This window comes from Petaurus breviceps, unplaced genomic scaffold (genome assembly GCF_028583685.1).
Source record: "Petaurus breviceps papuanus isolate PSGF00001 unplaced genomic scaffold, PetGlider_PUasm1.0 446, whole genome shotgun sequence".
NCBI classification, from domain to species: domain Eukaryota; kingdom Metazoa; phylum Chordata; class Mammalia; order Diprotodontia; family Petauridae; genus Petaurus; species Petaurus breviceps.
In genome coordinates, this window is record NW_027186338.1 from 3,430,322 (window position 1) to 3,445,625 (window position 15,304).

The window sequence follows — 15,304 nt, forward strand, 5'->3', positions numbered from 1 at the left end:
TCTCGGAGGAGTGGGGTAATAGTAGCAAGGATACAGCACATACAGATTAAGGTAACTCGAGAAGAGAACAAGAGAGCAGTAACCCTGAGGAAGGAGGTGACACTAGCATGTTACTGTAGCTGTTATCCAAAGACTTGAGTATAACCTCAGAATTGCCTGGGGACCTAACACACACGCATGCATGCGCACACACATGCACGCACGCACACGCATTTTAATAGCACTATTTCTATGGGAAATGACTTATAATCTTTCACCATCTGTCTTTTTCCATGAGTTTATCTCCTCAGCTACTGTTGTTGGCTTCCCTATGTGTTTGTTTATCCAGCGTTTGTGGACTAAGATGGGTTCTGGGCCCTTTTTTGGTGGTTATTATTTCACAGTGATGATAGCTTGTGATGTTCCTTTATCCATTTCCCATTTTGGGTACCATTAGCTTATTAAATTAGGCCAATATGGAACCTTTGTGATTGCATGCCCTATCTTTTTATGTTGATCATTTCTTCCATTTTGATGTTGATTTTGACTTTTGCTACAGAGACATCCAGGAGGAAAAATCACTGGTTTTGGAGTCAGGGGTCCTGGGTTTGAATTCTGGCTCTGCCACTCATCACCTGCATGACTTTGGACAAATTATTTAGCATTTTTGAGTCTTAGTTTCCTCTTCTGTAAAGTGGGAGGGCTGGAATAAGTGGTTTCTAATGTCCTAATGTTCTTTCCAGCATTGGAGCTACAGTGTAACTTGACGGTTTGTCTGCATGCAGATGACCAATTGTGAAACAGAAACCAGATCTCTAAGGAGTCGTATCTGATGTTTGGGGGTACATCATGTATACTGCTTTCTGACTCTCTTTGGAAGAGTATTTGTGAAATGCTGACATGAAGCGAGGGGGTAATCTGTAGTCCTCTTTTTCTGCTTAACCCTAAACCAGATTGTTTTCCCACCTGTTTTTGCTTGTCTTCTTACAGCACAGTCACTGAGTTTTAGGTGGTTTGTTTACTTGGTTTGGAGATTTTCTGTGGGATTTTTCTATATCATCATCATTTTCTGCAGCAGCTCCTGACATGTAAATAGTTATTTTCATAGAGGATTTCTTGGGGAAGTGTTGATGTTCATTATAATCACTGCACATCAAGAAAGCTGAATGTCCAGTGATGACATTTCAGTTTAATTAGAGGAAAGGGAATAAGTACTGGGCCTGTGACTTCATCTTCTCTGCAGTATACAGTCTTAGAGTTACCCAGATCCTGGAGAGGCAGAGCTACCTGCCCAAGTCACACTGGCAGTACGGTACAGGTCTTCCTGACTCTGAGGCAGGGGACATCCACTATGCTGTGGCTTCCTCTGTTCAATTAAAAGAACATCGCTTCTGCATCCGACGTTCACAAAGCACTGTTTCTTTATTTCCCTTGAGTCCATGATGAAATTAACTCCCCCGGCTCCTTTATTTCTCCCAAGAGCCTTTGAGCCATCCTCCCATTTTGTGGTAGCTACTTCCTATCGTCTGGCTTTATTTAGATTGAGAAAAGCAACATTCATAGGGTGCAGTTCCTCTAGCTGATCTAATCCGTGTGACAAGGTTCTCATGAGATGCAGAGCCAGTTTGTAAAGAGTCTATGAACTGTGGTTCTTAGGACTCTGCCCCGTTTTCTGCCAGTCTCCCACCATTGTTGCAGAAGTGGGAGGTGGCCAGCCTAGAACTGAGGGTGGCTTTTAATTTTGCTTTCTTTTGAAGGTTGCTGTGGTCAAATAATCCATTACCTGGTGGCCAAGCCACTGATTATGAACCTCTCTACTTTGAGTTCTGTTGTTCCTCAGATAGCTAACGTAGTCTGTCGCCAGAACCATACTGGAAGCCTCTCCAGCTGGGTAGAATCTGCCACAGCTTGTACTCCTTTAACATAGCCATTGAGAACCAAGGGTTACCTTCACGCTATGACAAAGCATATGGATAAGACATTGTAGAGGACTTCCCAATAAGTGTGTTGGTTTGTTTGCTTTTTAAACACCCATGTTCCCTGGATGATTCATTGACTGCAAATCATGGAACACCACAAGAACTGAAGAATCAAAATGTTGGACCATCCTCATGGCAGTGGAGAGATGTGGGCTATTGCATATTAACAGTGGTTCCTTGTGTGCAAGAAGGAGCATAGAAGATTTTATCCAGGAGATAGACAATTCAGTTCAGCAAATTCAGCAAGCACGTATTCTGTGCAGAGATCTGCACATGGTTAGAACAAGACATGACCTACTCATGCATGTGCAGTACAGGCTCTAGGCAGAGGGGTTTTATAAAGCCTGGGGTCTGTGAACTAACTTGTTTGTTTTTAATAGTTTCATAATTATTTCAGTATAATTGATTCCCACTGTAATCTTTTGTGTTTTATTCCATACATTTTAAAACATTCTGAGAAGGGGCCCATGACACAGCAAAAGGTAACCACTGCTCACTTTTCCAGTCTCCAATTGCACTGGGAGGTTGGATTGCCACAGGGAGGCTTAGAGGGGTGGGGGGGTTTCTTTCTAATGCTATTGTCTGCAAGCTTCCATCAGTAAACTGATGTTGATTTTCATCAGTTGTTATCAATTAGGGAGCTACCCAAAACTTTTAGAAGGCAGAATATATAAGCATGGTTGGTATAACAACATCCCTCCCCCCTCATCTAGGGATACCCTCTCTCCACAAGCACATTCAGAATTCAGAAGAAAGTGGACTCCTACTTGAAGAGCACACGTGGAAAAGGAGTACCTCACACGTCCTGGTTTCAGAAGTCCTGTTCTCTTTCCACAGAGTCCAGAGTCCAAAAGATGCCTTTCCTCAATGTCTAACTTGTCCTTAGCTGCTGATACAGACCCTGCCTTAAGCCACCCCTATTCCAGGGCTGCTACTATTGGTTGCAGGTGGGAAGGCCAGCATCTTCTGAATTTGTGAAGTTTACAGGACAGGAAAAGTTCACTCCCTATGAGTAGAAGTGGGGCGGAGAGAAGGAAACAGAGGTGCTCTCTCTCTTCCTTCTGACCCCAAAGTGATGCACTCTCGAGGGCTTGGCCTGAATTTCTTTCATATGGGATAGCCTGCAGTTGGAATTCCTGGGTTCCATATTGGATTACTGTTTTATCATCCTGCACTGTCAGGGCATGTCTGAATTTCTTCAAACAATCCCAATACATGTCCTGTGTATTATCATTTTATTTCATGCAGTGGCTTTCATTCTTTCCAAATATATTATGGACTTAGTTTAATGTCTTTGATTGACTGATTCAATAGAGATGTTCTCGCCTGGTGAAAGTATCAAGGCTTGATAATCATGTTGTTTACTTTAGTTAGGTTGGGATGGTTGATTCATTTGGGTGTATCAAGAGTGAAGGTTAACCTTTGGATAATGTTAGAGGTTGCCCTGGTACCCACTGAAGGGTACAAGTTCTTGAGGAAAGCCTCAGTTATGTTGGGTGCAACCTTTATGGAGGATTTATGGGAAGGCATGGACATCAGTTGTAAAAGATGAGAATGTTTGCACTTCACACCACTGCAGAAAGCATCCACATTGATGAGATCACAGAGTTAATGGCATATTGTAAAGTATTCTTTGGGAAAATGTGTCCTGAGTTCCAAACAACTGAATAAACACACTTGTGGAACACAGCTTGTTTACAGTTTGAGAAGTGTGCATTGTGTGCTTGTTGCTCCTTGTGCCAGTGACACCCCAGTCACATAAGGGGGTCAGGGCCACCGTGGGGGGGGTAATGATAACTGACACCTCCCTAGGTGAGACGTTGAAGTTTGCAAAGCCCTTTATATACATTATCCCATTTAATCTTGACAAGACCCCTCGGAGTTGGCACTATGGGGATTGTTACTTCCATTTTACAGATGAAGAAACTGGGGTGTTAAAAAGGTTAATTGACTCGCCTGTGATCACAGATTAATTCTGAGATAGAATTTGAGCCAAGGACTTCTGGATTCCAAGCTCAGCACTTTTTCCGCAACATTGTACTGTCATTCTAGGACCTACTGTTCTCTCTAAGCAGTCTTGGTTTTGGTGGAAGTGAGCTGAGGGCATCCTTTTGCTGGCCTGATTGGGGCTATAGGTGTCCCTACCCTAGCAAGCTTATGGCGAGCTCCAGAAAACCATACTTTCAGCCTTCTTGAAGCTCATCCTTGAGGTAGGATTGATGGGGTACCTGGGGTCTAGATCAATTTGTGAAACCAACTTGTAAAACCAGTCTGACTTTGTAACTGCAATTTGTCCTTTCCCGCCCTTGAGTTCTGCCCCTTCTCCCTATCCCACACTCCACCTAGGCAACACCCTGTGACCCCTTTGTTCTTACTTAATCTCTTGATTTCTTCCCTGGACTGGCTCACACCCTCCTTTATCTTTGCCTTTTGTCTCCTTAACGACCTGGCCCAAATCTTATCTAAACTGTCTATTCACATGCCCCTCTTGGTCAGCTCTGACCTTTGTCTATGCATTGAGGCCCCTCCTGTCTGGTCAGCCCTGACAATGGCAGCCCTACCCTTTAAAGGTAAAAGCATGTACCCCTCTCACTCGCAGGTCCCCTAAAGGACTCTTGCCTGCTTTTCATGGAAGTAACAATAAACTTCTACAACTCTCACTCCAATTAAGCCTGAGACCTTGAATTCTTTCCAGACGATATTGCAGGTTTTCTGGTCTTGGATAAGATCAGAATATCTGCTGAACCTATTGGGATACCCTCCCCCATCAGGATCTTGGTGTCCCCCTTTGAGAAGTAACATGTCCTCTGACTTTGCTCATCTTCCTTGGAGCCCTTAGCCCCAGCCCAGCAACACCAAAGTTGTCATCAACTCTGTAGCTGAGTAAGATTGGCTAAACCCTGTGTGCTTTCCCACTTTAATTACCAAAAGCATAAAATCTCCCATAATCAATCAGTAATTATTTATTAAAGTGCTGGTTATGTGCTAAGCCCTGGAACAGTACAAAGAAAGGCAAAAGACAGTTCACACCCTTGAGGGGCTTACAGTCTGGTGAAGACAGCCAAGTACAAACAGGCTACATACAGGATAAGTAGGAACTGATAAGCAGAGGGAAGGCCCTGGAATTTGTGTGGGGGCTTTAAAGCCTCAAGTTTCCTCAAGTTTGCTCTGGGATTTACTCAGATCATCTGAAGTTTGTCGGCTCTCTCTGCTAGATGTTAGAGCCACCTTTGGTGGCTGCCATTTTTAAAATAGCTTAAGACACTTACGCCCTGAGGTCTTTACTGTTCTTCTAAATCAACTTATGAGACAATTAACCTCGACATTTCTTTATGAACTCCTTACCCAGGAATGTATGCAACAAAAGCTGAGGAATGCTAATAGAGAAAGCTTAAAAGTTTTGCATTATCTGTGCCCCAGGTTCCCCATCTGGAAAATGAGGGCATTAAACTTGACAGCTTCCAAGACCAATTCCAAAGCCTGAGTTGAGGCCCTTTTAGAGGGCCTGCCAGAGTATTGACAAAGCTTTTTAAAAACCCAGAGCCACTCCATGTCATAATGAGGGTGTTGTGGTAGAACTTTTTTAGATGATATGTTTGTGTGTGTACAACACAGGTGTAACTAAATCTCTACAGATTTAATTTGTGGAGGTAAGAAAGAAGTACTTTAAAAACTATTGCACAATGGCAGTTATATAGATTGGATCCTTAAGTAAGGTGCTATATAGAAGGAAGATGTGGGGAAATGGTAAAAGGATTAGAAGAGCCTTAAAATGATGAAAGTTACAAGAAAAGGATTCAGACAGAGGATGTAGTATGGTTGGTTCATTGAAAAGCAGTCTAATGTAAAAGCTTCTTTCATTAAATGGGCCTAATTTTAAATATCACCTTGTGTTGAGCAGTAGTGAGGTATCCAGTATAAACAAAGGAAACTGCCTTAAGCTATGAGAAGATAAAAATCAAGGAATTTTAAAACTCATGTAGCTCTCTTACTCTTTTATCTTGTAGTTTGTTTTGTGTGATGTGGAAGAAAGAAAGAAGGAAATTGCATTGATGAGAACATACATTAACATTACATCTTCAGAATAGTCTGATTTTAGTTCTTGGTCTTCACACCCTTACTACTTTTTCGTAGGGAATATGTCTAGATTATCATGGGAAGTCTATCATAATGGAAACTAAGAAGTCATTAAACCGGTTCCTATTATCATCATCAAAGACAGAGGCATTCTGCCTGAATACCTAGTAACAATAGTACAGCTAAATTTCTTTAGATATAAGGATAGCCTTCATTTTAAATGTGTCAGTCCTCTTTTTTTCTTTTAATGATAAGAATGACTTAATCTGTTTCTTAAGTATTTGACTTTTGTTGAATCTTTTAAATGCTTTTAATTTGTCATAAAGTAGTCAGTGCTGAATGTTAAAACAAGATCATGAGCACGTGTTGTTTCACATCATTCTTTTGTGAATACTAACTGAATTTTGAAATGGCTGCAGATTAGAATGCAAGTTTTGAATTGTATTGGGACAATTTGTAATTAAATGTACTCTGTAACAACATTTTAACAAAAGGAAACATGCAAATAGTTGACTGATAGAAATTAGTGAAGAGGAAAAAATTGTTGCTTTCCCAGCTGAAGCATTGTCAAAATTTTCACTCTTCTAAATGAATGAATGTAAGGGAAAAAAAGATCATTTTTAAAGGGCCTCTCCTCTATGTGCAAAACACCATGGGGACATGAGATGGAAAAGCAAGATGGTGCCTGTTCTCAAGGCTCTATCACCTTCTTATGGGGGAAACAGCAGAAATGTTATGTTAAAGCTTTGATTTTAATGATTTCTTCACTTAATGTTTCAATTTTATTGTTCTTGTAAGATATGTTTCTAATAGATTATCTCCAGGGCCCCTTATCTCTGATATTCTATGTATAATTCTAGGATTACCACTGTTGAATTGTGCACAGATAAGTAATTTAATTTTTAAATTGTTTTCCCACAGATGTTTGCTACTTGTGTTTGGAGTGTGGATCCTTTATATCCTCAAGTTAAGTTACAGTGCTGAAGAATGTGACATGAAAAGAGTGCATTATGTGGATCCTGAGCGTGTAAAGGTTTGATTATTTCTTAAACATTTTGCTTTGTCTACATTTTTGAAACTTTGTTCCATGCATGTAAGTTTATTTTCCTTAACAAAATTCCAATTCTAGTGTTGTCTGACCTATAAAATATTAATTGTTTATTATATAAGGTAATTATTTAGTAAGAAAACAGACTTTATCTCCTCTCGTACTCTAAAATGTTGCTGATCCCCCTCCATTTTTCCTCAGCATATTCTATACCTCCCAACCTTCCTCACCAGGACTTCTAGGTTCCATCAAAATGTTTCCTAGAAGTGCATCTATGGCCAGTTCAGTTTAAGGAAACACTTTATCAAACCATTGAGTTGGTTCCTTTAGGTTGGATGAGCTAAACATGTTTAAGGATCACTACACAAACAGTTAATGCCATCATCAAAAGGTTATTGTTGAGTCAACTCTAAGGGGTTTCTTATGCTAGCTCTAAGATGACACGAAAGACCATGGAAGTGCAGAATAAATCATGGGCCAGGTGAGATCGTAAACATAATCCATTTATTGATACCATGAGCAAGGTTTTTATAGAATAACGAGACAAAGAAAGTATCTATAGGTCACTAAGTTTTCTGATACTGCTTTATTCAGTTTCAGGATGCCAGGCAGTGATGTCAAGTAGGCCTTGAGGGTAATCATGTCCTTGCTGTTTCCATACCCAGTGAATAGTATCTAAAAATGTATAATAATCATAGAAGGCAGCTAACACCTTCTGGCCAGAATCCCAGAACAGGGCAGAGCCCTGGATCTCAGGATATCAGGCAGGCTCTGATTTACAGCTGCATCACAGAGAAAACCAGGAATAGATAGTACTGACTGGTCGCATCACTGAAAAACCTGGAGCTAACTTATCTAGGACCAGCCTGATTCCTGCATCAGATATTTTGACTCCCTTCGGGATTATAATGAATTTTTTTCCAGATATTCAATAAATTCATTCAATTACTGATCCTTTTCTCCCCAAGCTAAAATAAACAGAGAAATTAACAACAACAACAAATCCACCCTTTCTTTTGATCTTTCAAGCAGTTAGCCCGTCCCTACCCTCCTCTTCCCCACCAATCTCCTTGAAACGATATTTTTGAAAAAGTAACCCTCGATCACAGGGTTGTTATAAGGATCAAATGAGAACACATTTGTAAGCACTTAGCATGGTGACTGGCACATAGTAGGTGCTTAATCAACACTAATTCCTTTCTCTCTCCCCACCCCCCTTCTGTAGCTCTTGGTTCTATAGATCTTCATCTTCTCCATAGTCTTCCTGGTCCTCCTAATCCTGCCTCATTTATTGACTCCTTTTCTTCCTTACCCCTTAATATTAGTGTTTTCTAACATTCTCTTCCTGGCCCTCTTCTGTTCTCTTTCTCCATTTTCTCCCTCGGCTGCCTCACTTGCTCTCATGGCTTTAACTCCTTTTTATGTGGCTGACTCCCAGGCTTCACCTTGACTTTCTCCCCAGTTCTGGACCTACATTTGCAGTTGCAGACACCCACCTGCATGTCCTGCCAGCACCTGGAACTGAACTCGTCCCAAAGTGATCACACTGTCTTTCCCCTAGCCCTGTTCCTCTCAGTTTTCCTGTTTCTGTCACCCATGTTCAGATCCTTGGCAAAGGGACACACAGAGTGGTGTGGTGGGAAAACTCCTGGCATTTGGGGTCAGAAGATCCAGGTCTATAATTGCTGTGTCTTTGACCTTAAGCTGCTTAATTTCTCTGAATTTCAACTTCTCTATCAATAAAAAGGTATGGATAGTAACATATACAATAAAATATAGTACATCACATATTTCTGTAGTGATTTGGACATAGACATCCCCCACTTCCACCAGACCAGAAGTCCCATGAGAGTGGAGATTATCTCCCTAGTACCTGGCATGGACTCCACATTTACTAGGGCTTTAACAAGTATTTGCCAAATGCCAAAGGGGAGAGAGAAAGGAATTAGTATTTATTAAGCACCTGCTATGATTTGATCCTTACAACAACCCTGTGATCAAGGGTTACTTTTTCAAAAATATTGTTGCAAAGAGATTGGTGGGGAAAAGGAGGGTAGAGACGGGCTAATTGCTTGAAAGATCAAAAGAAAGGGTGGATTTGTTGTTGTTGTTTATTTCTCTGTTTATTTTAGGACAAATTTAAAATGACATTTTACGCATTAAAACCAATAATCTTCATAATATTTTTGTGGAGTTGTTGTGGACCAGAATACTGGGGAAACCCGAAGAGGTGTGAGTTAACCCTTCCCATTCCCCACCCCACTCTCCAGTAACACATAGCCATAAACTAGAGTTTGAGATGACTATAGGAGGTGTGTGATATGGCAACCCCGTTCTCTCTTTAAGATTCTTTGTTCCTCAGACTTAGAATTCGCTTATGTTCCCTCTTTATGAAAGAATTCCTTTTTCTTCTTTTCATTACCTGAGATCGTTTCCTATCTTTCCATATAAGTTATTAGCCCTTTATCAGTGTAGCCAAGGTTTGTTTTTAAATTTTTTTTTTAAATTTCTCGATTGCTTACTTATCATGCAGTACAGTAATGTCAAACTCAATAAGAAACAGATTTCCACAGGCCACACATTGACTCAGAAGATCACAGATTAGCATTTCCTGTTTGGTTTTGTACTTTGTTTTGTTAAACACTTCCCAGTTACATTTTTATATGTTTTTTTTTTTTAAGGTGATGTTATACCCATCTTTAGGCTACAAACAAATAAAATGATTTTTAACATTCTCACAAAACCTCAAACAAATGAGTGCAGGGGAAATCCAGGTATCCTGCTGTATTCTAAAGCTAACATGCAGTGGTTTGAGCCCCTTGTGGAGGCTCAAAACAGGAGGAAAATTTAACATAAGAAATTGTACAGAGAAGGAAAGCTGTGTCACCCAGCCCTCATCCTTGTATCTGGTCTCATCAGGAGAAGGACCATGGAGGACACTGGGAGAGAAGCAAGGCTCAAAGTTAGCAGGATACTGGAAGAATCTCTAATTTCTTTTCAGCATGGGATGTTCTGGGAAATTACCAAGTTGTATCATTGTTAATAGAAGAGGACACATTGTTGTGGTGGTTGTGGTTTTCTGTGTCTGCTGTTTAAAGAGGTCCCTTCCTAGGTGTGGCTTAAAAACCGACACTGTCTCTCAAGGGAAGAAGCTTAAGGGCTTTGAAAGAGCGACTCTAATATTAAAGTACATTTAAATGTTATTGGGGGAGAGGGGGACAGAGCACATTGATGTCAGTTTAAGTTTTTGGCCATGTGGTCAGTGAGAGACTTGGCCTTCTCTTCATTTAGCTAGAGGCCACTCGGTAGCCTGAGATTACATTTTGTGCATAACCGACTTACTTGTTACCAACATTTCCTCTGGTACCTGCGTGTGCACAGTTGCCTATGACCTCATGGCTTCGCATACTGCTTTTATATATCTGTCTAAGGTGGAGATTCTTAATCTTGTTTGTGTTATGGACCCCTTTGATAATCTGATGGAGTCTACGACACCTTGTCAGAATCATATTTTTAAATGCATAAAATAAAATGCAATGAATTATGAAGGAAGCCAGTTTTAATGAAATAAAGATGTAATTTTTTTTTTCCATTCTTGTTCACAGACTCCTTGGGGAATCTGTAAACCCCAGGTTAAAAACATCCAACTGTAGGCAAAATTTCAAGTAGATGTTTGGTTTTCCATGTTTTCATGAGTACCTCGGATGTGTGTGTGTGTGTGTGTGTGTGAGAACTGAGAGACAATAGAGAGAGACACACAGCTGAGAGAGGAGACAGAGGAGGGAGAGAAGACTTATCCTAAGAGAGTAGAGCAGAAAAGGTACCCTTTCTGGGGTGGCTAGGTGGTGCAATGAATAGAGCACCGGCTCTGGAGTCAGGAGGACCTGAGTTCAAATCTGGCCTCAGACACTTGACATACTTACTAGGCATATGACTTTGGCCACTTAACCCCAATTGCCCTCCAAAATAAAGAAAAGAAAAGGTGCCCTTTCTTTTCTCAGAATAGGTTCTCTCTTCAGGGTGTATTGCCTTGGAGACTGAGGGAGTGTTGAGAGGGTCTACCTGGGGCAGAGTGCCATTAACTCTGGATCTGGCTACCTTTATGTCCTCAACACACAGTAATATAGTCTGGGTCACTGAGGAATAAGAGACAGATGTGGACCTCAGTGCCTTGAAGGCAAGCTGGCCTCTGAGAAAGGGTGTCTGGGAGGCTTCATTAAAGGTGTGACTCTGTCTGGGTCTTAACCCTTTCCTCCATCCTTCTTATCCTCATAGAATATCCTGAAAGGAAAGCTGACTTCACCTTTGGGTTCTGCTCTAGTTGAGGCAGAGGGAAATCTAGTGAAAATTTGACTTTCTGCAGCCTTGGCCTCCAGGAGCATGAGCACCGTGGTGGCAGCCCAGAGTTATACAGGTACCAGGTTAGCGAGAAAAAGGGGCGGCTGTGAAGGTCCTTGGCCCTTTGGATCCCCGTGTGTCTTTTCCACCCACTCAGCCCTGCTCATCTCTCCCCCTCACCTGAACTAATGTAAGACGTTAGAATGAAATGGAAGGACCAGCTGGCACTGGGTCCGCAGCCATGAGACCTGGGGTCTTGTACTGACTTGAAGGCCAGGGAGGTGAAAAATCCCTCTGAGTCTTAGCTGCTTCTTACAGAAGGGGGATAGTGTCACTCACATCTGCCTCTGAAATGTGTTGTTGGGTGAGCCTTGCTTCTCTGTCTTTCCTAGAGTTGTTACTTGTGGTTTGATATGAATGAGTTGGTTCTTGGGCCTGGTGTACGTCATGCTTGGGCATAGGCTGGTGCTTCCAGAAGCCCCAAGGATCCAGAATCAATGTTCTGGATGCCCCATAGACCTTCTCCACTGACACAGGGGGCTCTGGGAAAAGCTTGATACCTTCCAGCCCTTATATGTGGGCCCACTCATCCCAGATCTCACTTTCCAACTCCACTTCTCTGCCTCTTCTGTTTTGGGTCTGTCACCCCACTGTTCATCTGTCCAAAGGCTGCCACCCCAAAGCTTCTAGGACCCAGGACTTTCAGGGTCAGGCCTTGTGGGAAGGGCATAGGGATAACTGGACTGGGTTCTGTAGGTGGTCGGATGGAAAGGGAGAGCAGCAGAGGAAGGGGCCAGAAAAATGGAAGACCAGGGAAGACTTCAGGAAGCTATTTTAGGAGGAGAGGAAAAGGAAATCCAGGAGGTAGGGTGGGAAATACAGTAGTAGGCATGGTGCTGCTCTTGGAATAAGGAAGACAGGTTCAAATCATGTCTCTGACATTTACTAGCTATGTGACCATGGACTCTTTATTTAACCTCTCTGAGCCTCAGTTTATTTACCTGCAAAATAGGGATAATTATAGTTTTGCACAGTAGAAACCTGGGTCCAAGACTCACCTTCAGCACATACTGCTTGAGTGATCTGGGACTTCTCTGAGGTGCAGAGAAGGTGCTGACCTTTTAGACCAAAGAAATCACGAGGCTGGTCCCCATTCCTGTCTGCCTTCTAGGGTTGAGATGTCCCATCCAAACTCTCTCATTTGACGGGGAAGTAAAGTGACTTCTGGAGGGACACACAGAGAGTAAATACCAGAGACAAGCTGAAAGCCAGGTCTTCCCAGCTCGGCTCCTACTGTGTGCCAAACACCAACACAGTGGCGCTGGTCCATATGTGAAGCACTCGGACAGTTTTAAAACATTACATCGCCACCTCCGCCTGCCCTTTGCTGTTGCTGCTGATGTCATCATTATTGTCAGATCAAGGACTTTGTCTTTTGATGGCTGTGAATGTCCCTGCCCACGCAGATTAGAGCTTCATTGACACTATTTATAGATTCTGGACAACTAACAGATGATCTTCCTAAAACTGCAAGATCTCCATTTGGTTGTTAGGTTCATTATAGGAATTCTCCGTACTGTTTATGCTATTACTGTGACCCACGGTGGTGTCAGACTCCAAGAGAAGCACATCCCTGCAGGCCACATACTGACTTGGAAAACCACAAATCAGATTTGTCTACATTATATTGTATTTTTACTTATTCCATTAAACATTTCCCGATTACATTTTTATCTGGTTTGACTTTGCCATGGCATGTGGCCTGGGGCCAGGAGCTTGACAGCTCAAATATAACACAATTGCTGTTATGCTTACCGTTAAACATGTGACAAAATAACTGAGTTTTATTTGATTGAAGCCCAAAATTCTGTTCCAGAAACATAGGGATTTGCTGGTTAATAACTTTTTAACAAATGAAAAAAATTCCTCACTCTTAACATGGCAATATAGAGTTTTGATTGGTTGGGGTATGTGTGTGTGTATGTGTATGTTTGAATGGCAAATTTTATCCTCTCTGAAATGTTTTCTTTTTTGAGAAACACCAAGTAGTATGCCTAAGGTCACAGGATTTAAAGCTGGAAGGGACCTTAAAAATCAGATCCATCCCTTTCATCTTATAAACAAGGAACTCACAGTGGTAAAGTGACTTGCCCAAGGACATACAGTGAGATGGCTGGGCTGTGATTTGAAGCCAGGCCTTCACCACTGGACATGGTCTCTTATGGACCCTTTGTGCCGAAGGCTTGTAGCTTATGTATTGGGAAGTACTCTCAGTCATTTAAACCTTTTCCGTGTGTGTTGTGAGTGGAGATCTCATAGAGGACATCACATGTCAGAAATCCCTCTTCTTGCATGATCTGGTCCAGGGGTGGGGAACCTGCAGCCTTGAGGCCACACCTGATCACAGGTTCCCCATCCCTGGAAAATTGAAGAACGTTGCTCTGAAAAATAATTGGAAGAAAAGCAGGCAAACTCTTCTGTTTTTAACTGTAACCTCGCATATTGCACAAAACTTAATTTTAAGTTTCCAAGTAAGAAATAGGCTGTGTCCAGTAGCATGGGACCTCCATATTGTTTGCAGGTGAAGGGATTCGCTTTTCAGGTGGAAGCCAATCATCTTGAAGTTACTTTCCAGATTTTCTAATTCTATTGGCACCCGTGCAGGTACGTACTAGTAAATCCATAGTGTGCCAATTGGGCTCTTCTTTTTTTTCAATGTGATGAGTCATTCTTCTTTTATCTTTCTAAGGCAAACAAAGTACTTCTCAGGTCCTTCAGGATGTTTTACCTTTTTTTTTTTTTGCTTTTTGGAGGGGGGAGGGCAGGGCAATTGGGGTTAAGTGACTTGCCCAAGGTCACATGGCTAATAAGTGTTAAGTGTCTGAGGCTGGATTTGAACTCAGGTCCTCCTGACTCTAGGGTGGGTGCTCTGTTCACTGTGCCACCTAGCTGCCCCCAGGATGTTTTGTTAAGCACTGAGGAGCTCTATTAAGGTGGCAGCTAGGGGGCGCAGTGAATAGAGTACCGGCCCTGGAGTCAGGAGGACCTGAGTTCAAATTCGGGCTCAGATACTTAACACAAAAACTAGCCATGTGACCTTGGGCAAGTTACTTAACCCCAATTGCCCTCCAAAAAGCAAAAAAACAAATAAAAAAAAGGTGGCAGCTAGGACGCACCATAGTGCATACAGCACTGGGCTGGAGTCAGACTTATCTTCCCAAGTTCAAATCTGGCCCCAGACACTTACTAGCTGTGTGTGACCCTATGCAAGTCAATTAATTCTGTTTGCCTCAGTTTCCTTATCTGTAAAGTGAACTGGAGGGGGAAATGGCAAACCACTCCAGTATCTTTGCCAAGAAAACCCAAACGGGATCATGAAAAGTCAGACACTGAACAAAAACAGCAGCTCTAATGAAAAGTTATAGATTCTCATTTCTCTTTTTTTTGGATAGTTGGAGTCACATCAGTGTGAATAGGGAGAAAGGAAAATTATTTGTTCTGCTCTCACCACAGCTCCAGGCCACCTGAATTTTGCCTGTTGTTTCACATTCTGGTAAATTCCTGCTGCCACAGGACAGGGGAGTATTTCCTGAGAGAGTTGTGAAGTCTGTGTCTGACTCTGGGCAAAATGCAAGTGTGGCCTTGTTTGCAGATAAAGCAGAAGGAATTTCACGTAAATTAATGTGGGCTGATGGGGGAAAAAAAACCAACAAAACAAACCTTCACTGTTTTGGAGCATGAAAAACAGTGATATGGGAGTCACCCCTCTTTTGCAGAGGCAGAAAGTGAATTACAGGGAGATTATTAACCCAGATCACTCAACTAACTCGGGCCAAGCCTGGGACTGGAATCCACATTTTCGGTTTCCTGCTTCTATCTGGGA

General features: G+C 42.0%; 1 protein-coding gene across 3 annotated transcripts in view; it reads left to right on the forward strand.

The window, feature by feature from the left end:
* Positions 1-15,304, forward strand: part of ST3GAL5 (ST3 beta-galactoside alpha-2,3-sialyltransferase 5) — a 73,787-nt gene that overhangs the window by 33,461 nt on the left and 25,022 nt on the right. For 2 of the 3 annotated variants that reach the window (XM_069101073.1, XM_069101070.1), the window contains exon 3: positions 6,957-7,068. In XM_069101073.1, the coding sequence (XP_068957174.1) occupies positions 6,957-7,068 (112 nt within the window). Of the gene's footprint in view, positions 1-4,060; positions 4,169-6,956; positions 7,069-15,304 lie in introns of those variants that run through there. The other variant, XM_069101071.1, reaches the window with a different exon arrangement.